The 23,054-nt window shown below is 42.6% G+C and overlaps 2 protein-coding genes across 2 annotated transcripts in view; one reads left to right on the forward strand and one right to left on the reverse strand.

Moving 5' to 3' along the window:
- The window catches only part of GAS2 (growth arrest specific 2), a 124,835-nt gene extending 117,598 nt beyond the window's left edge, over positions 1 to 7,237 (forward strand). Inside the window, exon 8 of the mRNA XM_035117548.2 lies at positions 4,361 to 7,237. Within this exon, the coding sequence (XP_034973439.1) occupies positions 4,361 to 4,579 (219 nt within the window). The 3' untranslated portion in view covers positions 4,580 to 7,237. The remainder of the gene's footprint in view (positions 1 to 4,360) is intronic.
- Positions 7,238 to 8,487: 1,250 nt separating this feature from the next.
- On the reverse strand, positions 8,488 to 17,862 carry SVIP (small VCP interacting protein). The gene is made up of 4 exons (XM_035117562.2): positions 17,708 to 17,862; positions 13,587 to 13,637; positions 11,396 to 11,509; positions 8,488 to 10,336 (listed from the first exon to the last, which is right to left on the reverse strand). The coding sequence occupies exons 1-4, from the start codon at positions 17,768 to 17,770 to the stop codon at positions 10,322 to 10,324; spliced, it is 243 nt and encodes an 80-aa protein (XP_034973453.1). The 5' UTR covers positions 17,771 to 17,862; the 3' UTR covers positions 8,488 to 10,321.
- Positions 17,863 to 23,054: the final 5,192 nt, after the last annotated feature.

Consider the following 23,054-nt stretch of genomic DNA (forward strand, 5'->3'; position numbering starts at 1 on the left):
GAAATGGTAAAAGGTTGCCGCAGGCCAAGAATTCCTGAGTATCCAAACTTAAGCTGACACACTTGACAAATAAGTGTCAGAATCTCAAAATCATTCAGATCTGCTTGTGTAGCTGAAATTTGTGACATGACTGGGCCAAGCAGGGGGCGGGAATGCCTTCAATGCATAGCTGTATCACATTTCAAAAGTCCAAGCATTTGTTCCCTGGGTAGAAGGGTGACCTCTAAAGGTTTGCATTGATTGATCTACCCCAGAGCTTATGAATCTTTCATTCAGTGCTAACTTGGCAGGAGAGAAATGGCATTTCCTTCAGGCTATGAGGCTTCTTTGAAGTCAAGGCATCTTCTACATCTCGTGTTTGCAGTTGTACTTAATTATTGCTTTTATTATTCCAATTTATTTTATTATTCTGTTTTTATTATTCTACCATTCTCCTGACTGGAGATTAAAGGCAGAGAAGAAGCCAACAAAACAAATGCTGTCCATCTTTGCATTAAAAATGCTTTGTAAAAACCTTGGGCCACAATCCTCCACCTGCTTAGCTTGCGTAAATCCCTTTGGCTGCAGTTGCAACTGTTGTAGTTTTATAAATTTGACTTCATGTTTGCCTCTCCTAAACTTTGTTTCTTTCATAAAACATTAAAGCATTTTATTTTAAATAAAAAGGACAACAAAAGGGCATGTCAGGCTGAATGCCATTGATGTGTTTTATGCAGAATACTGATGTGAATCTCCTACTAAGCACTCACAAACAGCCTTTCACCCTGATAGCATGTTCAACCTTTTGCTCTGTGTTGTGATGTATGTCATAGTTATGATGTTCTGTGATGTAGATTTTTTATCAGAATCCATATCATGGCATTGGTTTCATTGTCATGTGGGGCATCCCAACATTTTGCGTGATCTAAGAAAAACCTTCATTATCACAGTCACCAATTTTCTCGGGTGTTGATATCTGGCTTAAGCTGATTTCCACTTAAAAGTGGCCGTACTTCTGTTGTGGTTAGATGCAGAGAGATGCTTATTTCTAAGAAGTGCTTATTTCTAAGAAGTGCCGTTGCTTCCATTATCTGTGTAAAAGCAGCTGAAAGTGAGCTCCCCAATGAATTGTCCTCCTATCAATGCTGTCACCCATTTACATTGTTCATGTCATTATTGCATTATTTCCATTTGATGGGAGGAAAGAATGTTTCAGGGGTAGGAGACTCTGTCACTGGAGGTATTTACCTGGAGAGCAGGTGACTCAGACTGTAGTTGCAAGCTTCCTGCAGTGAGCAGTGGGTTTAGACTAAATAATCTAAAAATCTATTCTCTCTTTCCACACTTTTGTATCATGTGCAAAGCTACCCAGTATCCCATTGCCTTCCCAAGCTATGAGGGCCCCTCAGCAGTTCCTACAGCCCTGATTGTGATGTTACACTGCCTCCTCAGCTGATGCAAGCACCGTAAAGCAGTGTCAAATTATTAATCTCCCCCCCTCCCTCACATATTGTCACCTCCATTTTAATAACACTCCTGGCTTCTCTATACAAATTCAATGGCAGGTCTTGTGAGGGAAGCACCCTCTTGTGGCAGCCTCCCAACAGTACAGATTTACGTGATTCATAAATGTCTCCTGGAATCATTACGATTAAACATTTTCCTGCTTTGGTTTTAGTGCACTTATGGTAGCAGCATTGGCCGTGGGCATGTCTGGAATTTATTCCACAATGAAACACAATGGCTTCGCTGTCAGTTTGCTAGATTCTTCCCTCCCCTCTGACTTTTTAACTTCTCCTCTAGGAGAGTCAGTGTAGCGAATCAACAATAGTATTATTAAAGGCACATTAGTCAGGCTTATTGTGGAAATATTTCAGGGAAAAGTGTGGATGGGTTGTTTTCAAATTAGAGAAGTACAGCATACAGTTTCTTTTGTTATTGTTTCATCAAATTGCCTAGTTCTGGACCCATTTTAGACATAAATCTAGCAGAGCGGCAGAACTAGCAATTACTCCACTGTTGCAAATAGGTTTACAAAAGAGTAATATTACCAACATGATTTTTCGTTTCATTGCCTAGCCAAAACACCATATAATTTCTTTCCTGAAAGTGGGACTAAAATATATGGTATGATAATTTGATCGACAGCCAGAGGAGATGCCCATTCTATTGTTGAGAGTTGTCTGTCAAGAGAAAATGGTGGAATAATTATAACAGAAAACTTTTCTTATGTTGACACTGATTTCCCAATCCTTCCTAGGAAGGCTCATATGAACTACGTACGGTAGTTTCCAGGGAAGGCATTGATTCTTATCTGCTCCCTGATACCTATCTGATACGTGTTATCCTTCACATACTCTGCCAATTCTGGGCTATTTCTGAACGTGATTTTGCTTTCCTGGGGCCCCTTAAGGTACCTTAATGTTTTGCTCATTCTTTTTTTCCTTTGGTCTCTGGGCAATATCAGTTCTGTCACATGAGGTGCCTGCAGTTCACCATAGGGAATTCTGGAGAGCTTTGTAATTTATCTTCACTCCCAATCTGGATTTTTAAAATATCCTATTTGTTATGACAACACTATTTGAGCTCAGTTCTAACACTGTCAAGGGACCATACCGAGCTCTTCTGTCACATCCACCTGTGCTGGAGCATTCTCTGATAGTTATAGTTATAAAGGGAATTCAATTGTGGTGAAGAAAGCAAGCAAAAGGAGAGGGAGAGGGAGAGGGAGGGAGGGAGAGAGAGAGGGAGGGAGGGAGGGAGGGAGGGAGGGAGGGAGGGAGAGAGAGAGAGAGAGAGAGAGAGAGAGAGAGATTCCTTTTCACCTTTCAACCTAGTATGCTTGCAGTGGCAAATGATACACTTTTTGAGATGCCATCATTAAACCCAACCCAAAACATAGGCTGCGTACATACACTATTCCTCCAATGTACATTTTTTTCACTCAAAGAATTCTGGGCATTGTAGTCTGTTAAGGGTTGCTGAGAACTGTAACTCTGTGAAGGGTAAACTACATATAAAAGTGCCAAGATTGGCAGGGGTTTCCTGCAAAGTATATGCCCACTGTCAGTCAGATATTTATTATTTGTAGCCAAGGGCCATTCTAATTTGTGGGCTCCTTTAGGAGGAAGGTCAGGGTTGAATTATTATTTTTCAATGTAAAAAAATGAGACATTCTAAGAATTAGTTTCATATACATTTTCGGGAATACAAATTATCAAAATTTAAAATGGCAAGGTTCCTCAGACCATTTAGATTAAAAAATGCCCTTAGCAGTCAACACTGTTTGGGGCCCTAGGCAGATCACTGTGGCGCCCCCGTGGGTCGCTCGCTCTGCCCCCTAGCTATGCCCCTTGAGATGGTATTATAGGGAAAATGGAGCAACTCAATATCATACTGTTACAGCATGATGCCCGGGATTCTCTATTTCTATACTAATTCTCTATTTTGCAGGACTAAAAACACGGTTTTGCTAAATGTTGGTGTGGTATTAGCAAGAGGTTTCCTTTGGTATAAAATTATGAATGTATGCTTTTAGAGAAAGGAGACCTACGTCAATTCCAAGTAATGCATCATGTGTACTCTGTGGGACTCTTTAAGCAGTGACATGGATATTTATTTTGGATTATATCCAGTTCACTCCTACTATAAGTACCGTGAATAGCTGCACCATATAAGAAGCAAGATAAGGTTTCAGCAATATTTTTTTTTAAAAAAAACACCCTTACTAAAAGTAATATGCCTTTCTAGCTCTCAATAAAGAGGCAGATGAAATTTAAATTGCCTTAAAATGAGTGGGCCAGGAAGTATTTTTCACAAAAAACCCATGATGCCCTGAGTAGTTGAATGAGCGACAATATTTAATGAAAAGACTATCCAGGACTCATTCACAACACTTATGCCTTTGGGCAACCACCACCACTTTGGTCTTACTGTAATTAATATATGAGCTATCCTGTTTCCAATATGCTCTGAATTTGGAAAGTAATCTTGTACCTACTTGGGATAATGAAATAAGAGCTGTATTGTCTAAATAAAGCAGCAGTATAATTTTTTGTTCATTACCAGTTTTGGCGGGCAGGGAAGAGGAGAGGAAAGCTCTAAACTACGTCATTTATGGAGGTATTAAAGAATAGCGGGGCCCATATGCAACCTTGCATTGCACCCATGAGCAGATGTATGCTGTGGCAAAGCTTTGATTGCCTCCCCTGCAGTTTCTGCAATAGCATTGAAGGTGTTTGGGACTGAGCCATTACTCTCAGGAATTTCAACAGGATTAGAGTGAACTGGGCTTTGAGTGTTTTCAGGGGAAAAAAACTTGCCGTTCGCAAACATGGATTTCAGGAGTTATTTTCCCCCTCTCCCTCTTTTGCAAATGCAGATGCTGCACAACAAGCATGTGATGGTTCGCGTAGGAGGCGGCTGGGAGACGTTTGCTGGGTATTTGCTGAAACACGACCCGTGCCGAATAATGCAGATCTCCCGAGTGGATGGGAAAACATCCCCGATCCAGAACAAGTCTCCGACCATCAAGGATATGAACCCAGACAGCTACTTGGTTGTTTCTGCCCATTACAAAACCAAAAAGGAGATTAAGTGAAATGTTCATTCGGGACTCTGTATATGTAGGCCCGTGCTATCTTCTCAAGTGTAGTTACATTAGTTGGTGCTTTAAAAGGACTCCTGAAAATTACATGCAGACTGGAAATGGCAACCCATGTTGTGGGTTGTTGAACTGTAGTGCTATTTATTTCTAGTGCTGTTCCTTTTTATAGCAAGTTACCCTCGATAGGTTAATTACTACAATCTGATTTTTTAAAAATAGACATATATTTTTAGCCAAATTATTACTCTATGAATGTATTCTTAGAATGACTTATGAGTCACATTAAAGTAACAAAATGTGATATATTTGTATGGAAAGCATCTATGGTTCTCAATCATTTGCCCTAATTCAGAGCTCTGTGGTTAACCTCATTATTGGCATCCAAAAAGCTCCAGGTTCACTTCCAGTTAAAAAAGAAAAAAGCTGGGTAGCATATGAGAAAGACCTCTGTTTGAGACCCTGGAGATAGATATATTGCCAGTCAAGAGTAGACACTGCTGGGCCAGATAGAAGATATAAGGCAGCTTTCCCTGTTCTGACACACAATGTGAACTCCTCTGTTTACAGGCTGCCTCATCCATAGATGAGACCTGATATTTTTTTTAAATGCCTTCTTCTGTGTACTTCATCAACCCCCACCCCCCTGCAATGAATGGGGTACTCTTACAGGCAAGAGAATGCCATACTTGCATCAGATAGCTCTAGGCCTATTAGCAGCTGCTGTGCCAGTGTGTTTACTGCAAAAGAAGGTAGACAACTGGTGGGAAATGCCTGTATATTGTCTTAATATACGGCCTTTCCCAACTGGTGAAAGAAACAAGCAGCAAGCATTGTATAGGTTTAAAAACAAAAGAGCAGCCTCCATAGAATGCATGCATGTGTGTTATTGAAAGCTATGTTAAAGAGTATTTTTCTCCTCCCCTGCTATAATCTATTTTAAGATGTTTCAATATGGTTCATGTATGCTTTTGGTTCCTAAGCTGCATATAACACCAGGTATTGACGAGATGGCAATACGCTGTTGGACTACAAGTCAAATGCCACCTGGGATTCCCCACTGCCCTCACTCCCAAAACCAGTGATGCTGTTGCAAAGCAAGCTATCTCAAGGGACCTGCGTCAGAGGTATGCATTAGGTGGACTGAAAGACATTAACCATGTATACATCTGGACAACAGAAAGGCTAAAGTTGGCCTTGACAAAGATAGAGAAGAGTGCCTTGGAATTATAACAGGGATGGGGAACCTGTATCCCTCCAAATGTTATTGGGACTAAAACTCCCATCATCCTTGATCCTTGGCCATGCTGGCTGGGACCGATGAAAGTTGGAGTCCAACAATATCTGGAGGACCACATGCCCTTAGTATAAAGAGCTAAAGAGCTTCAGACTGGCCAACATTTTGGAAAGATAAGACTCACAAGCGTGTTTCATAGCTTTAAGTTACAGCTAAAAGCATAAGTCCATTCAGATTTGTTTTTCATAGTAAGTGCTAAAGAACATCTGTATATCTTTTTGACATAGGAATTATTCCTGACAGTCATTCTTCCCCAAGGATAGGAAGCCTGTAGCCCAGGCATCTGCAAACTTTGGCCCTCCAGATGTTTTGGACTACAATTCCCATCTTCCCCAACCACTGGTCCTGTTATCTAGGGATCATGGGAGTTGTAGGCCAAAACATCTGGAGGGCCGCAGTTTGGGGATGCCTGCTCTACATACTCAGACACATTGTGAGCTTGATTAAGCTGATCTTATGAATCTAAGTTTAATCAGTACAAATCTTCCTGAAATAAATGGTGTTGCATGAGGCCAGAACTGATGAATAGAATAAAACAGCAACAATCAATCAATCCTGCCATGCAAACTGAAGTGTGTTAGCATGTCACAATGTCTAGATCAGGCATCCCCAAACTTCGGCCCTCCACTGGTCCTGTTAACTAGGGATCATGGGAGTTGTAGGCCAAAACATATGGAGGGCTGCAGTTTGGGGATGCCTGCTGTAGCCCCCCTGGTGTTATTGACTACAACTGCCATCATCCTCGACCACTAGCCAGGCCTAGTGGGAATCGAGAACCCAACATATGAAAGTGCACAGCTTCCCCCTCCCTGTTCTGAAACTTTCAAACTTGACATGCGAATGCAATCACCAGTAGTACTCCCATGTATCTGCTGTTTGGGTGCTTGGTATTTGCCTTTAGATTAGCTCTTCCTGGCTGTTGTGCTTGAAGGGTACAGTATAGCTTTAGGTGGTTATAGAAATGTATAGGCAGTTATAGACCATTGTCCCACTGTGTGATGGTGGGATATTCTCTGCCGCTGGATTTAGTTATGTTTTTGAGCATATTGGGTAAAATATGAAAATACTACATGCATTCTCTGTAGATAAATGTTGGGGAGTGGTTATGTTACACATCTCTGTGATATATAGGAATGCTAAGGTTTTGGTTTATTGGTTTTGCTAATTTTCTTTTGTCTATACTTGACAACTTTTGTGCCTTTCCTAGAAAAATCATTGTTCGAGGATTATTTGAATGATGACTGTATAAATTTGAGCTGAAATCACATGGTGCATTAGAAATAAACAGATACTTTTAAAAAACAGACTCTCAGTGGTTCATTGCAGCGTATTGCTCTCACAAACAAGTAGAGACTGACCTAAACCTACTCAGATTTTGCAGTCTTTTGGGGGCTAAACACTTTCCATAAGCACTACCTATTTATTTTATACACCAGGGCTTACGAGGCAGTTTACAGTATAGGTTTACCTATAAGTAATCCTAATCTGCAGCTATAAGAACAGTCACTTTTCATGAGCTGCTGACGGAATGGATCTTTTGACCATCATTGTCTCAATCCAAATTAGAAGCCTACACAACTTGTAGGGTGTTCCATGTAGGCTAGCATTGCCTTGATCTTTTCAATGCTTTGTGCACACAAAATGGAAAATCCCAGGAGAATGGCATCAGATCTCAGAAGACAAGCATGTGTGTAACCTCTGCTCCTATGTAGTGTCATCAGATGTCTGGTAATGCTCCAGGGGCATTGCATCAAGGACTCTACCTGCAACCAATATCGTTTTGATATCTAAAACCTAAGATCTTTTTATACATTACTTCCAAATCCCTTAGATTTTGGTAGAACTTGCACATTCCAAAAAATTATGGAAAGGGCCTGGTTTGTCTACAGCTTGTACATGGTTTTCTTTCTACTATGCACTCACATTTTCAGGACTGGATAGAGGCTATCTGCTCTCAAAGTACTAATAACCTGTTCTGGATGTGTGAGAACCCTGAATCAGCTTGTTGGGTTGCACACAAACAAAAAGAGGCAGACACCTTGCCTCTGCAATAGCAAATGGGGGTAAGCAGGATTGTATCATTCCTAAGAAGCCTCAAGTCACCTTTGGAGAGGAGAGTGATCACAACAAATATGTAACAATAGGATATAAAGCTGTAATTCAGTCTTGCTCTTAGTGAAATTAATGACACTTGCTCCCGAAAATGTGTTTTAAAGAGGCATAGTTCTGTATTAAATCTTCTTCTGCAGTGTTTCTGGCAAATATAAGTAAACAGCACAACTTATAACACAAACAAAATTCCAGTACCTCTCTACGACACCATGATGTGTTACATAAAATCACTCACTCCTTTCTTCAAACACAAAGTCCACATTATTCAAGGCTCTGAAAGTTGGAAGTACACAGACCTTTGAAGTATGACAACTATAATAGCAAGAGAACTATAAAAAGTTCAGCCAAGAAGGGGCTGAGACCTCTCACACTGAAAGAACAGTGGTTTTGCACCAATTAATGTAGAAAGTGCTGACAACAGAAAGCTCTCAATCCAACACGGACCCCCTTTTTAGGAGGTCAACAGAAGTAATAAAAAAAAGCACAGGCAACTTAATTCCCAAATTGGCACTTTAATAATAACTTTTCTTAGCATCATCCTCTTAAAGGATGCTCTGCATTACTGGAAATCTAGATGTCGCAAGTGTTATTCCATTGGTATTACACCAGGAAAAAGCAGTAAGAAAATACAGTATGAGTGCAACACAAATACCCATAATTGTATTTGAGGTATCAGTATTTTACAACGTGGCCAGACTTTCTGCACAATATTTATTAAAACAATCACATTGCGTGAACAAATATGAAGACAGATGCTGGACTCTCTCCTGGCAGATACTACATGATACACCGTGTAAAGCTAATGAGTGAAAGGGAAATTGCCGTGACCCACAACATTTCTCTCAAAACTAGGCCAAATGCATCACTTCCAACCTGTGTTATTTTGTGCCAAAGAAAGGGAAAACATCCCATTCTCAATTAACTTGTTAAAGCACTTGGACAGTTTTAGTTATAAATACAGCATAGCTTATGAAATTCAAGACACAGTTTGACCTTTAGGGGAAAGGCTGCAGACATTATATTACTGTGGGCTAGAAAACAAGAATCATACTTTATTTAGTAGAAGCCTAACTCAGCAGAATGTTGAGAGGTTTTAAAACTGCACATTCCTTCCAACTTAATTTCATTCCATTTCAATGGGGTATTTTATTGTAGGGATTCGCCTGCTCTTTGAAAATCAGCACTACCTAGAACAATGCTGTGGGATGGGAAAAGTTAAATAACCTGTTTAAGTTAGAGGAAGTTCATTTGGACACTTTATTTACACACACACACACACACACACACACACACACACACACACACACACACCGGGTTGCATATAGTTTAAATTTTGTTTTGTACATTTTTTACTGACAGATTTTTTTAAAAAGCCAAATATTCTTTGGGAGCATGCAAGAAACCACCAACTTAATTTTAAGCACAAAAAGTAAAGGCGAAACCATCTCCCCCATAAGGTGATTTTATTCCTTAGTTGTCTTCAAAGAGATTGCATGAATATTCCATATATTTGTTTCAGAATACTAATTTAAAAATAAAGAAATCGGGTTCTCCAAATAGCCAGAAAGCAGAACATGTCAAGGCATTGCACTGTCTACCCAGCTGACATGCCAGGCATAATTCAATACCAACTTAGAGACAACTGCTGGCAGACAAACCCTTTTTGGCTTAATTGTATTTTAAGTGATTCACAATCACATACTCTCAATGCAGTAGAAGGAAATATGAGAGATAGCAAAATAAGTCCCATAAATATTGCCCACTGCCCTCCCAGAGTTAGCATTTTTAAGAATAAGACACAATTTCTTACCTCATGGTCACATTTCTCTTAAATATATGAGTTCACCCTTAAAAGGCACCAAAGCTTCTATCCTCAAAATACTCACTCTCACGTTAAGATTCAAGGACTGTGACTTAAATCTTACAAGTGTGACACAAGGGGAGAAAAGGACAGAGCTAAGTATCTGGGCACACCGTAAAAAGCAGAATGGATTTCCTAGAGAATCAAGGCAGGAAAATTTCATTTATTACATACGTCTCTCTTCAGGCCCCTCAAATATGTTAAGACATGCAAAACTCTAGAATATGGCAACGGAACTAGTAGGGGACTGTTTATTTTGGCCAACTCTGCTGTGCATTGTGACGCTTTCACTTGACAATATCCTTAGTGCACATCTTTTCCCTGCCCTGCTATGGTGGCAAAGTCCTGCTGCATCTTCAGAGGCAAACAATGGCAAAAACCAGACACCAAACAAGTGCCATTCAGTCGCAAGTACTGGCAAGGTCTTGGCAGTAGGATGTCTTCTTCCCTCCAGGAGCTGCTCTTGGAGTTACCCAACTTGCCACTATGATGAAAAAAAACACACGTAAGAAGGTGAAGAGGGGATATAAATTCACAGCCTTGTTTTTATCAAGGGATCTTTATCAAGATCAAAGGTTTTATCTTACAAAGGAATAGGCTTACATTTTGTGAATCCAGTTCATCTGCTCATGAGAGGCCACATTTAGATTATGCATTGATATTTCTTTCGTATTTGGTTTTTATTGGACACCTCCAGCAATAATTTTGGACCATCAGGAATACACAACAAATGCTTGTGTATACTCCTAGGAAATACAATTCTGTTCCATAGCATTCCACTCAAACCCCTAGATCATCAAGTGAGGCCACTTGTGGCTGCCACACACCTTGAATTTTCATGTAAATGATACCTGCCACAGAGGTAAGTGTGGTGGCACCCGGATTCTGGAATACGCTCAACCTGGAAATGAGCATGGTGACAACAATTTGTTCTTTCTGGTGCCTGCTTAAGAAACTTACAATTCAACCAGTTTTGTAGCACTGCTGGATATTATCCCTGCTGGTTTTACAGATGGATTTAATATATTGATATTAACCATAGCTGTCAAGTTATCCCTTTTTTAAAGGGATTTTCCCTTATGCTGAATAGGCTTCCTCGCGAGAAAAGGGAAAACTTGGCAGCTATGATATTAACTCTTTCTTTCTTTCTTTCTTTCTTTCTTTCTTTCTTTCTTTCTTTCTTTCTTTCTACACCCAACAACATTACCAAAGAGTGGATGGTTTATAAATTCTTTAAATAAATTTAAAATATTTTTCAAATTATTTACTCAACTTAACGTTTTCACTTTTAAATGCCATAAGACTCCATTGCACTCCTATTCTGAAAGATAGTTTTCAGTTGTTCAATGAAATTGCTATGCAAGAAGCAAACTGTCAAAGGGATTTGGATTCCCTGTGCCAAATGCCGCAACAGCAATAAAGCACTTTACAAGACACAGTTGTCTGCAAAAAGAAGGCAATCACTCAACTCACTCTCAATAATTACTTTAAAAAGTGGGGTGGGGAAGAAGAAATTACAGCATTTAATCTTATGCATAATTACTCTCAGTCCGCCGCCGCCTGGTCCAGGGCCTGATTCCAGGCGTTTTTCCATTTCCTCCTGTTTCCTTTTCCTTTCCTCCACAGAAGATGGATTCTTTACACCCCGAGAAGCAGTCTTTAGAAAGGAACAATGGGACACAAGAACCACATGACAATCTAGGTTTATTTTAATATATAAAAATCAATACAACAATCACATCAAATACCTTTTCCATTCTGCTTTTTCTTTACTAAATGAATTACAGATATGCACAAGGCTGCTCTTTTACATAAATCTCAAATTCAGTGGATATTAAATTCATGTAAGGTAAAGGACCCCTGGACAGTTGAGCCCAGTCAAAGGTGACTATGGGGTGCGGCACTCATCTCGCTTCAGGCCGAGGGAACTGGTGTTTGTCCACAGACAGCGTTCTGGGTCATGTGGCCAGCATGACTAAACCGCTTCTGGCGAATCATAGAATTGGAAGAGACCACGAGGGCCATCCAGTCCAACCCCCTGCCAAGCAGGAAACACCATCAAAGCATTCTTGACATATGGCTGTCAAGCCTCTGCTTAAAGACCTCCAAAGAAGGAGACTCCACCACACTCCTTGGTAGCAAATTCCACTGCCGAACAGCTCTTACTGTCAGGAAGTTCTTCCTAATGTTTAGGTGGAATCTTCTTTCTTGAAGTTTTAATCCATTGCTCCGTGTCCGCTTCTCTGGAGCAACAGAAAACAATCCTTCTCCTTCCTCCATATGACATCCTTTCATATATTTGAACATGGCTATCATATCACCCCTTAACCTTCTCTTCTCCAGGCTAAACATACCCAGCTCCCTAAGCCGTTCCTCATAAGGCATCGTTTCCAGGCCTTTGACCATTTTGGTTGCCCTCTTCTGGACATGTTCCAGCTTGTCAGTATCCTTCTTGAACTGTGGTGCCCAGAACTGGACACAGTACTCCAGGTGAGGTCTGACCAGAGCAGAATACAGTGGTACTATTACTTCCCTAGATCTAGATGCTATACTCCTATTGATGCAGTCCAGAATTGCATTGGCTTTTTTAGCTGCTGCATCACACTGCTGACTCATGTCAAGTCTGTGGTCTACCAAGACTCCTAGATCCTTTTCACATGTACTGCTCTCAAGCCAGGTGTCACCCATCCTGTATTTGTGCTTTTCATTTTTTTGCCCAAGTGTAGTACCTTACATTTCTCCTTGTTAAAATTCATCTTGTTTGCTTTGGCCCAGTTGTCTAATCTGTTAAGGTCATTTTGAAGTGTGATCCTGTCCTCTGGGGTATTAGCCACCCCTCCCAATTTGGTGTCATCTGCAAACTTGCTCAGGATGCCCTCAAGCCCATCATCCAAGTCATTGATAAAGATATTGAATAAGACTGGGCCCAAGACAGAACCCTGTGGCACCCCACTAGTCACTACTCTCCAGGATGAGGAGGAGCCATTGATGAGCACCCTTTGGGTTCGGTCAGTCAGCCAGTTACAAATCCACTGAATGGTAGCATTGTCTAGCCCACATTTTACCAGCTTCTTTACAAGAATATCATGGGGCACCTTGTCAAAGGCCTTGCTGAAATCAAGATAGGCTACATCCACAGCGTTCCCTTCATCTAACAGGCTTGTAATTTTGTCAAAAAATGAGATCAGATTAGTCTGACATGAATGGAGGACTGTGATGAGTGCCAGAGCGCACGGAAATGCAGTTGTCCATGTAGACAACTGGGGTATCCAGCATGGCATCCACGGGCCACATAGCATCTCTGGATATTCCTTGACTCAGAATCCTCTGAGCTCTTCATGGGTCCAAAGGCATCCTTCCCCAGAAAGGAAAAAAAAGAGGCAAGGAAGATGAAGGCCTGAGCCTTGCTCTGTCCAGCCATCTCCTGTTGAAACTCTTCAGAAAAGCAATCCTGTTGCTGCCCGAAAAGTTTGGGAGGCTGCAGTTATTTATGATAGCCGAATATCTAGAAGCACATACTGGCGTCCTCCCCACAGTTTTTTTTACTATGCATATGATACCTAGAAACTATTACTGGATATTAATTCCAAAAAATATTAGTTGTAAAGTCTATACTCCAGTGCAACTCAGGAATGGCTCTCATGCAATTTCCAGAAAACAGCCATTTATCTATTTTTCACATTCACTCAATAAGGAAGTATCTGGGTCAATCTCTGTGCCAAACACCAGCCTACCTCCATCTGCCTTTTTTCTGCGGCTTCTGCAAGTTGTCTTCTTTTCAGCTCCTGCGAAAAGGATACAAAAAAGAGCGGTTTAAGAAGTTATTTCACACCAACTTTACTGAGGAGGAAATTGGACTTCCCATCAGTCTTTGCAACGCAGTAAATTATTCCCAGTTCTTGAGAACTCGAGCCAAAGTTGCCATTTCTGCCTGAGTCTGCATATAAGCCTTTTAATTTCCTAGTTGATAATGAGATGTCCAAGTGCACTGCCTGCCCCATCATTAGGCAAAGTGCAACCAAGTGAGGCTACTGGGGGGGCACATTTCAGGGTGGAAGAATACTGGGGTTCTACTCACCCCAATATCTGACTATGCAGTGGTGGGAAGAAAGAAGACAAACAGTGCGGCGGTGTTCATTTCCTGTAGCTCAGGGGCAGAGCACATTCATTGTATGCAGAAGATCCCGGGTTCAATCCCTGAAATCTTCACCTCCATGTTGAGCTGGGAAAGTCTCCTGCCTAAAACCCTGGAGAGCTGTGCCAGTCAAAGTTGACAGTACTGGGCTAGATGGACCAACGGTCTGATTCAGTGTTCCTTTGCTCCTAGCCCATTTACATGCACACTTGTTTGGGTAAGAGAGTTCAGCAGTGGAAGGGGGTATAAGGAGGAGAGGGTGTGGATGTTTGGGGTCCAGCCCAACAACAGTGAGTGAGTGACCAAGTGAGCAGTCCGGTCCTGCAGCAAAGTAAAAGGTGGAACATGAAGGACCTGAGGGTAGGAGAAGGGGAAATCGAAGTAAACCAATGCTGGGAGACAGACAGACAGACAGAGAGACACACTGAGATATAGACAAGACGGATTTAACCTCTGTGTGCTGCTGAATGAGAAGTGGTTGAAGCAGTAGCCTGGGGTCTGTCACTGAGGTGTGAGCTAAGGGGAGGAAAATTATCTCCAGCACATTATTTTGGAGACAGAAAATGTCTGAGTATGAGAAAGGTTTTAACACAGGGAAGGGAGCTTTTGGCCTTCCAGGTGCTATACATTTTAACCCCCCTTTCTCAGTGAGGCAGCTCAAGTGTGTTTTCAAGGATATTCCCACACCCTCCATTTCACCCTCACAGCTGCACTAAAAGGGTGACCTTGAGACAAGAGACTGGATCAAGGTCACCTAGGAAACTTCGTGGCTGACAGGGGATTTGAACAAAGGTTTCCTTGAGCCTAGTCACACCCTAAGCACTACTTTACAACAGCTGCCATTTCGGAAATTATTAAAATTGAACCCTTTCTAGCAATTCAACTCCCACTGCTCAAGACCATGGTCAGGATTCCTGGGAAAACATTGGGGGGGGGGAAGAGTACATTTGATCCCCGCAAATCAACCACATAGCATAGCATATAACAAATTCTGCACACGGTGGACCAGGCTCCATGTGGCAATTTCCCTTGGCCTTGAACAGGCAGAACGTAGCACTTAGGTTGCTGACTAGGTGTACATGCAGGGCCGTCCCTAGGACCGGGCTGGGTGGCGCCAGGCGCCAGGGAGCCTGACCATCAGTGGCACAGAAGGGGCGCTGAACGCTGGTGTCTGCCTCCGCACGCCTCTGCTGTTGGGCGGCTTTAGGCAGCTCTCCGGAGGCACATGGGGAGCGCTGGCCTGGGGCCGCCTCCTCTGAACAGCTGGGAGGTACGGCGAGGCGGTCCCAGGCTCGCACTCCCCGCACGCCTCCGGAGAGCGGCCTGACACCGCTCAACAGCTGAGAGACACGGAGGAGGCAGCCCAGGCTCGCGCTCCCCGCTTGCCTCCAGAGCTTCGTGCGGGGAGGGGGAGCCTGGGGCTGCCTCCTCCGTGCCTCTCAGCTCCCCGTGCGCCGGAGGGATCTTGGCACCAGGGCGCCAGATGTGGTTAAGACGGCCTTGTGTACATGCCTCTGCTGAAAGAACTGCACTGGCTGCCTCTACGCTACTGGGCACCATTCAAGGTTTTGCTTTTAACATTTAAAACCCTCAGCCACTTGGGACCAAGTAGTTATCCAAGGGACTACTCACCACTACTGCCTAGTAACTGTGCTCCTCAGATGAGGCACTGCTGAGAATACTGAATGCCCCAGAGGTGTGCTTAGCTTTTACAGTAGTACCTCTGGTAACGAACTTAATTCGTTCCGGAGGTCCGTTCTTAACCTGAAACTGTTCTTAACCTGAGGTACCACTTTAGCTAATGGGGCTTCCCGCTGTCGCCGCACCGCTGGAGCACGATTTCTGTTCTTATCCTGAGTTAAAGTTCTCAACCCGAGGTACTACTTCCAGGTTAGCAGAGTCTGTAATGCGAACTGTTTGTATCCCGAGGTACCACTGTACTAGAAACCAGGCCCTGAGCATTCAGCCCTGTGGAATCAATTACCAGCTAAAATTTAGACAGGCATCTAGTATATTGATGTTTAGGTGGCTACTGGATGCATTTTTATTTAGGAAGGCTTTCCCCGAGGTACGACCCAACCATTTATGGATTATTAATTGTACATGGTGTTGAAATGGTTTTAGCATTTTCAGAGCCTGTATTTTATCTCTTTTTTTAAATCTCATACACTGTTTCAGGCTGTGAAGCAGTTTATACACTTGTAAAACAAACAAACAAACAAACAAACAAACAAACTATCCCACTGCTCTGCCTCCAACCACATTCAGCAGGCAGGTCTGATGGGAGGATTTCTAACTATGCTCAGCTAAATGTGCTTAGAATCCTCCCTGGCCCAATACAAAAATCAAATAGGTGTTTTGAGGGGAGGGTGTTTTATTCACCTGTCAATTATACTACTTTAAATGTGTATTTTATGTATGATATTCACCTGTAATGTTTTATTTTGGTATTTTATAATGCTTATTTGATGCTTCAATTTAGATCATCATTGTTATTTTAAATCTAGAGTGGAACAGAAATGTTTGAAATAAACAAATGTATTATTGCACATCATGTAAAAGTAGGATTAAAACCTCAATTCGATACCATGGAGGGAAGATACTGATATTGCTATAATATCAAGAAATCAATTGGTCTAGATGCAATCCCAGGAAATCAAGCTGCCAGTGATAAATATGGATTTCAGAACACAAACTTTCTGGATTTTACTGTTCTACAAACTACCAAGTTTACCCGTAGTTTGTGTGCTATTAAATAAGGTACGTTGTTATAAAAATGTCATCTATTTTTTTAAAAAATAAAATAAAAAATGCTATTATTTTTTTCTGCGAAAATAAGTGAACAATAAAGTTGCAATCCTATGCATGCTTACATAGGAGTAAGCCCCTCTGGAGATTGTGGGGTTTGCTTCTAAGCAACTACATCGTCTTGGGTTAGCTGTTACGATTACCCCGAGTGTTCTCATATCAGCAGAAGCATTTACAGAGCAATTAGAAGACAACTGCATTTCGTACACTTATAAATATTTTAAATACCCTTGAACTATGCATCCAACAGAATGCGTATTCTCTCTCTCTCTCTTTCTCACTAACAGCAAAGTAGGTGCTCTTTTTCCAGCAGGGCTTGTACACTCCAGAGTTCTGTTCTCCTATTGAGGCTTAAAAAACAACACCACCAAACTCACTCGCCGCTATTCCTCTGTGCATGTACCTGGGATCACTACCTCCTGACCCTTTTGAGCGCACGATTGTTCCAACTCTACCAACGCGTGAAGACAAAAGCACGCAGCAAGACACTATTGCCCCTATTGAGCACGATAGGATTTTCTTCCAAGCTGCTGGTCGTGAAGGGTGTGTCTCCTGGCTAACTTCTAGGGCTTGCGATCCTACAGCCGTTGACCTGGCCCTCGGTGCGCTTCCTTCTAAGTAGGTCTTAAACTTTAAAGCTTGCGCCCCCAGGAGTTGGAAGAGATCTGCTGGCCACGCTTTGCGTTTTATCCAACCCGGGAAGGGAGGGGAAGGAGATCACTAGAAGAAGCGACGCGCAGGTGGAAAGGGGGCGGGGGGAATGTTTCGCTACTACTGAATGGCGATACTTCTCCATGTTTGGGGACGGAGGCTGGTTTTGCATCTGGGGTGGCCCTTAATCGCGAAAGGGGGTTCGGAGGGGGTGGGGGACGGGAGAGCTTCGGGGGCGCCAGGCGGTTTCCCCCCGCTTACCGGGTCGGGCGTCTCCACCACGTTGTCGGCGGCTCCCCCCATGCAGGGCAAGCACATCCCCATCGCCGCACCCGTCGGCCGGCCACGGCCGGGCAGCGCCGACGCCTGGGAAGCAGCGAAGCAGGGCCCGCCCCGCTGCCCTCTGGCCTCCGAGACGCCTCTCCGCGACGCCGACGCCGCCGGGCACCAGCGACGCTGCCTTCCGCGGAAGGGCCGGCAGAGGACGGCGCCCCCTGCCGCTCCGGAGCCGGGGCGGGGAGGCGGGCCGCAACGCCGGAGAAGGAAGGAGCAGGAGGGGAAGAAAGAAGCCTGTTTTAAGGACTGGGAGGAGCAGCAGGAGGAGAGTCGCTTGTAGGGCTGGGAAAAGGTTCAAGAAAAAAGAACCTCGGAAAAGCGGGGGTGGCTGGGAGGGAGGGACTCCCCTACGAGGAAAAGTTGCAGCGTTTTGGACTTTATTTTTAGTTTAGAGCAGTGGCTCCCAACCTTTATTTGGCCATGCCCCACCTAAGCATCTCTAAAATCCTTTTATTCTCCCCAGCCCCCGTGGCAATTAATTCTTATTATTCAAAAAGTAAACTCCTACCGTATTCACGTGGAGGAAGCCTAAAAGGCCATTAACTGGGTCTAAACAAGCTTCCAAATTGCCCCCCCCCCCTGTGGGGCGTGTGTCCCATGTTGGTAACCACGGGTTTGGAGAGAGTATTTTAAAGGTGTTTCAATGTATTGGTATGTGTGGGTTTTTGTTTGTTTCAGGGTGGGTTCTTTTGTTGTTGTTAAGTGGCTTTGAGTCGCCTTTGGCAAGAGAAAGGGACCTATAAAGTCAGTAAATAGTAATGCATTTAAAAGGTGATGCTACTGACTAATATCAAGATGAAGGTCTACCAGGTTTATGTGTTGAGCACACCGCTTAATGGAAGTGAATCATGGGTAACTTAAATACCCTCCGGGAGCCACACCTCAACACCTGTCATGTGTGCTGCATCAGGAAGATTTTGGGCATCGCGTGGCAGGGCAGAGTCTCATGCAAAGATGAGCTCTTGATGTAAGTGCATGACACTTCCAAGCCCACGTTATGTTTGCTCTCCTGTCTCAGCGGGGTCTGCGCTGGCTTGCTCATGTCCACTGAATGTAAGGTGGCAGGATCCCCAAAGACGTGCTCCACGAGGAGCTGGCTTCAGGCACCAGGCCTGATGGCAGATGAACTCTGTGTTACAAAGATGCCTTCAAAGGACAGAGGATATCTGAAGGCAGTCCTGTTTAGGGAGGCTTTTAATGTTTAATCGACTATTTTATTTTATTTTTCTGTTGGAAGCCGCCCAGAGTGGCTGGGGAAACCCAGCCAGATGGGCGGAGTATAAATAATAAATTATTATTATTATAAATGTGATGTGTAGGCTGGCAGCATTAATCCTGCTGTGTGGGAATCCCTTGCAGATGATCACAGTAGCTGAAGACAGACAGGTTGTCTATCCACAGCAGTGACCAGAGGAGGGATGACTGCTGGGAGGAGTGCAGAAAGAATAAATGCCATGGAGACCTACAACAACTCAACCGGAAGCCTTCATCTGCCCCAGCTGCAACAAAACATGTCTCTCCCACATCAGTCTCTACAGCCTTAATAGGCACTGGGTGGTTTGACATCACTCCCAAAGGTGCATTCTTCTATTTTCTCCTGAGACAGATGGATGCCAACTAGACATTTATAAAATTGTGCATGGCATGGAGAAAGTGGCTAGAAAAAGTTTTTCTCTTCATCTCTTAGAACACTGGAACTCATAGACATCCAATGAAGCTGAATGTTGGAAGATTAAAGACAAATAAAACAATTGGAGACATGATTGGAGACAGTGCTTTTTCTGAATATCAGTTGCTGGTATTCCATGGAGGCATGTCTCCCTCCTTTTTACTCATGACTGCGCACCCCACACCTTTCACTCATGGGTTCACACTTGTAACTAATCCCATAAATTGATATACCTTTCAGTTATATGTTGGGTTTTGTGTGTGTGTCTTCAATATTTTGTATGCAAGGTTCTGCCACAACCATATATGATGCCAGTTTAATGTAGATTGTGTCTTGCCGGGTAACTTTATTAATAAACTTCAGTCCATTGCACCTCTCTTTTTTCCATGAGATAATTGTGTTTCCAGGCAGCCACCCGGCTAGGTACAGATCTGACCTGCTTCACTTCAGCAAAATTGCCATATTACATGTGCCTTCAAACCGTCTCCTGAAATCTGTGCCTTCAAACCGTCTCCTGAAATCTGAGCAATGGAGATGAACTGTGTACCCTTCCTTGGGCAGATTATAATGTACATTTTGAGTAAAAGAGAGAATGGAGGGGGAAAGAGCAACAATGCAACAGAGGGACAGAAGAAATAAAAGAAGCGAAAGTGGAAAGACCTCCTAGGCTTCTCTTCAGTTGAGGATGTAGGCAAACCAAAAGAGGTCAAGGAAGGCACAGAACTGGCGAGGGGTAGTGCCTATGGAGAGTCCCAAGGACTGACTAGAAAGGGATGGAGGGCTGAATCTGGCCCCTGGCCCTAATGTCTGTTGTGCAAGATATCAAGTGAATTATTACTACGACAGCTATGATGATGATGAATAATTATCCTCTCCCTTGCTATGGGGATTAGCTCCCAAGCATGTACTGGCACATGGTTGTCCTTTGCCATTGATGATGATTGGACTTTTGGGGCCAATTTCTGTCATTTAAGCAACATGATGGCAACAAAAACAGACAAAAGAATGCTAGAACAATACCTGCCAGTGTGGAAATCAGTATTCTTTGCGCAGAAATAGTTTTTTCAGAATCTTCGGATTCTTGAGGGTTTTCCTCATCCGTCAGTCCCACCCACCCCATATAAAAACAACAGCATCAATGGGAAAATTGCCAGAAAGTGAGAAGCTGACTAGGTTTGGTCACTGGGGGCCCATCAATGAAAAATGCTCTAAAAGAGATTAGTGTAATCTCTTGAGATAATACCACAAGGTTATAACCTTCTGGAATTGGACTTGATGAACAGTAAAGCTTCTCCCAGTTCTTTTCAGATAATAACCATTGCTTAGACAGAAAAATGACTGAGCACCTTAATGCTTTATTCAATTATCTCGATGATGAGTGTAAAAAGATTGCTTTCCCCTTGATGTGTTTTTCAAATTGCAATTTGAGTGGCCTTTGAACAAACTAGAATTGAGAGAACACCTCCATATAAATAATAGCCAATCAATGCAGACAGGTTTCAGATTGATATACGGTATGTCTTTAGTATTCACTTCAGAGTGAAGAGGAGAATATTTCAATTTCAGTTCAAAGTGGTTTCTAATAGATCATGCTCTGCTTGTAATGTCAAGCCCTTTTCAGGTATATAGGATTTGGGGGGCACAGCAGAAGTGAAGCAAGATATGTAGGGAGAAAGGGCACTAGTTAAGCAAGTACAGTGTTCAAATTAATTTCTGGTTCATCCTGGTGAAGCCTGTATTCAAGTCTGAATTCCACACACAAATTGTTTCCTCTGTAATTAGCTGTTTTGACACAGAGTATCGTCTAGTTTCTCTTGAGTGATGCTTGGGATTCAGTGGTACCAAGAAGCACCAACTGCTCTACTTCCACATAACAGTAGATTGCTAAATCCATTGGTATGAACTTCCTCTTTTGTAAAATAATAGTAGATTAGCCATCATTCATAGATTTGAGTTGGGGGGGGGTTGACATTTATCTCATTCAAATCATCTTTCTTCCCCCAAGTCTTTCAAGTTCCAATGAGAAGACAGATAATGCCGCTGCCCCATCCATATTGTGTCTATTTTCCAAAGGCACAACAACTCTACTCCTCTGTTCTATATGATAGTGATGGTTTGTGTGCATGGAAGGAGCAGTTGCACCTGCAGATTACTGAGTTGTCAACCGTGTTTCTCCGGAAATAAGACATACCCCGAAAATAAGCCATAGTGATAGGCAGTTTAACCTTTATTAAGTACCATACTTAATAAAAAAAATAAGACACCCCCTGAAAATAAGTCACCGTTTGTTTGTTTTTTGGAGGAAAAATAAATATAAGAAGGTATACCCTAGGGATGTTCATTGGCTCTGTATGTGGTCTAAATACCCTGGCTATTGACATTTGAGCAGCCACCTTTTGTGATTGTAAGTTGTTTTAAACACTTCAGTTCAAATATATTGTTTCCTAAAGAGGGTGGGGGCGGGGACAGGTTACAACTGAACCGGCTGTGAAGAACCAAAAATAGAAAATGGCTATAGGACCAAAACACTTGATCATTTGAAAATCAGGATTATGCTATTGGTATGTGTGAGATGGGTAGGTATGACACTGTGGCAACTCAATAACCTTTGTCCATTGTCTCTTATGTGGTAATTTCCTTCATACACAGCCTCACAAAATGCCATTATAATACAGTACCTACCTAATATGTTGTAGTATAATGGCATTCTGTAAGGCTGTTCAATAAGTGTTGAGTGTACATTCAAAGCAAGTCGATTTCTAATTCTGGCATTGCTAATCTACAGGAGAGTGGAGACCAGCTGAAAGGTTAGGATAATGGACCAACAGGATAAATACACCGCAGAACACCCTGTCACTTCTTTCTGAAAACTACTATGCATTTGCAGTGTGTTTGTATGATAGTTCTACCAAGCCTACATGTTGTGAAAGCAACCTAAACACTGATTTGTTCCAATAAATACATTTATTTGTTCTGTGATTTTTAATATTATTATTTCCAAAAAACAATTATTTTAACTCTTTGTTTAGCAAGACCAATATGGCTACTAAGACTTTAATTTGTTACTACAGGCTACAACTCAGTGGTGGACTTTGGGCTTTCAAATTCCAGCAGCGCCCTGTGCAGTGCCAAAATTCAGCACCTCTCTGCCTCTTGCCTTCCATTCTAAGTCATTTTTGTGGTGCTCATTGTGGGTGAACCAGTCACACTCCCCCTAAATCCGCTTCTGCTGCAACTTGGTTGTTGTTTCTGTTCATTATGTACGTGATCCAGCTCCCTTTATCTCTGACCTCCTGTCTATTTTCCCTCTTGACTTACTTCCAGATGGCCTGTTCATTCAGACAGATTTGTTTGAAGAGAGGCTAGACAACCTTGGTTATTTAATACACAGTCATTCTGATTTTTATTTATTTATTTGGTGGGGAGGTTATATGATGTTGCCCCAAAGCAAGTGTTATCCAACACTTCACAGTGCATTTTCCTCCTTCACTTTCCTTATCATAAAAAGTCAAATCTTTGGGGAAAATTGATTCATTGTGCAGGAACCCTAGTCAGCTTTTATTGTGCAATGTGAGTTCAGTTCCCACTGGGAATTCATGACAG

The sequence above is a fragment of the Zootoca vivipara genome, chromosome 1, assembly GCF_963506605.1.
Source record: "Zootoca vivipara chromosome 1, rZooViv1.1, whole genome shotgun sequence".
Taxonomy (NCBI): Eukaryota; Metazoa; Chordata; class Lepidosauria; order Squamata; family Lacertidae; genus Zootoca; species Zootoca vivipara.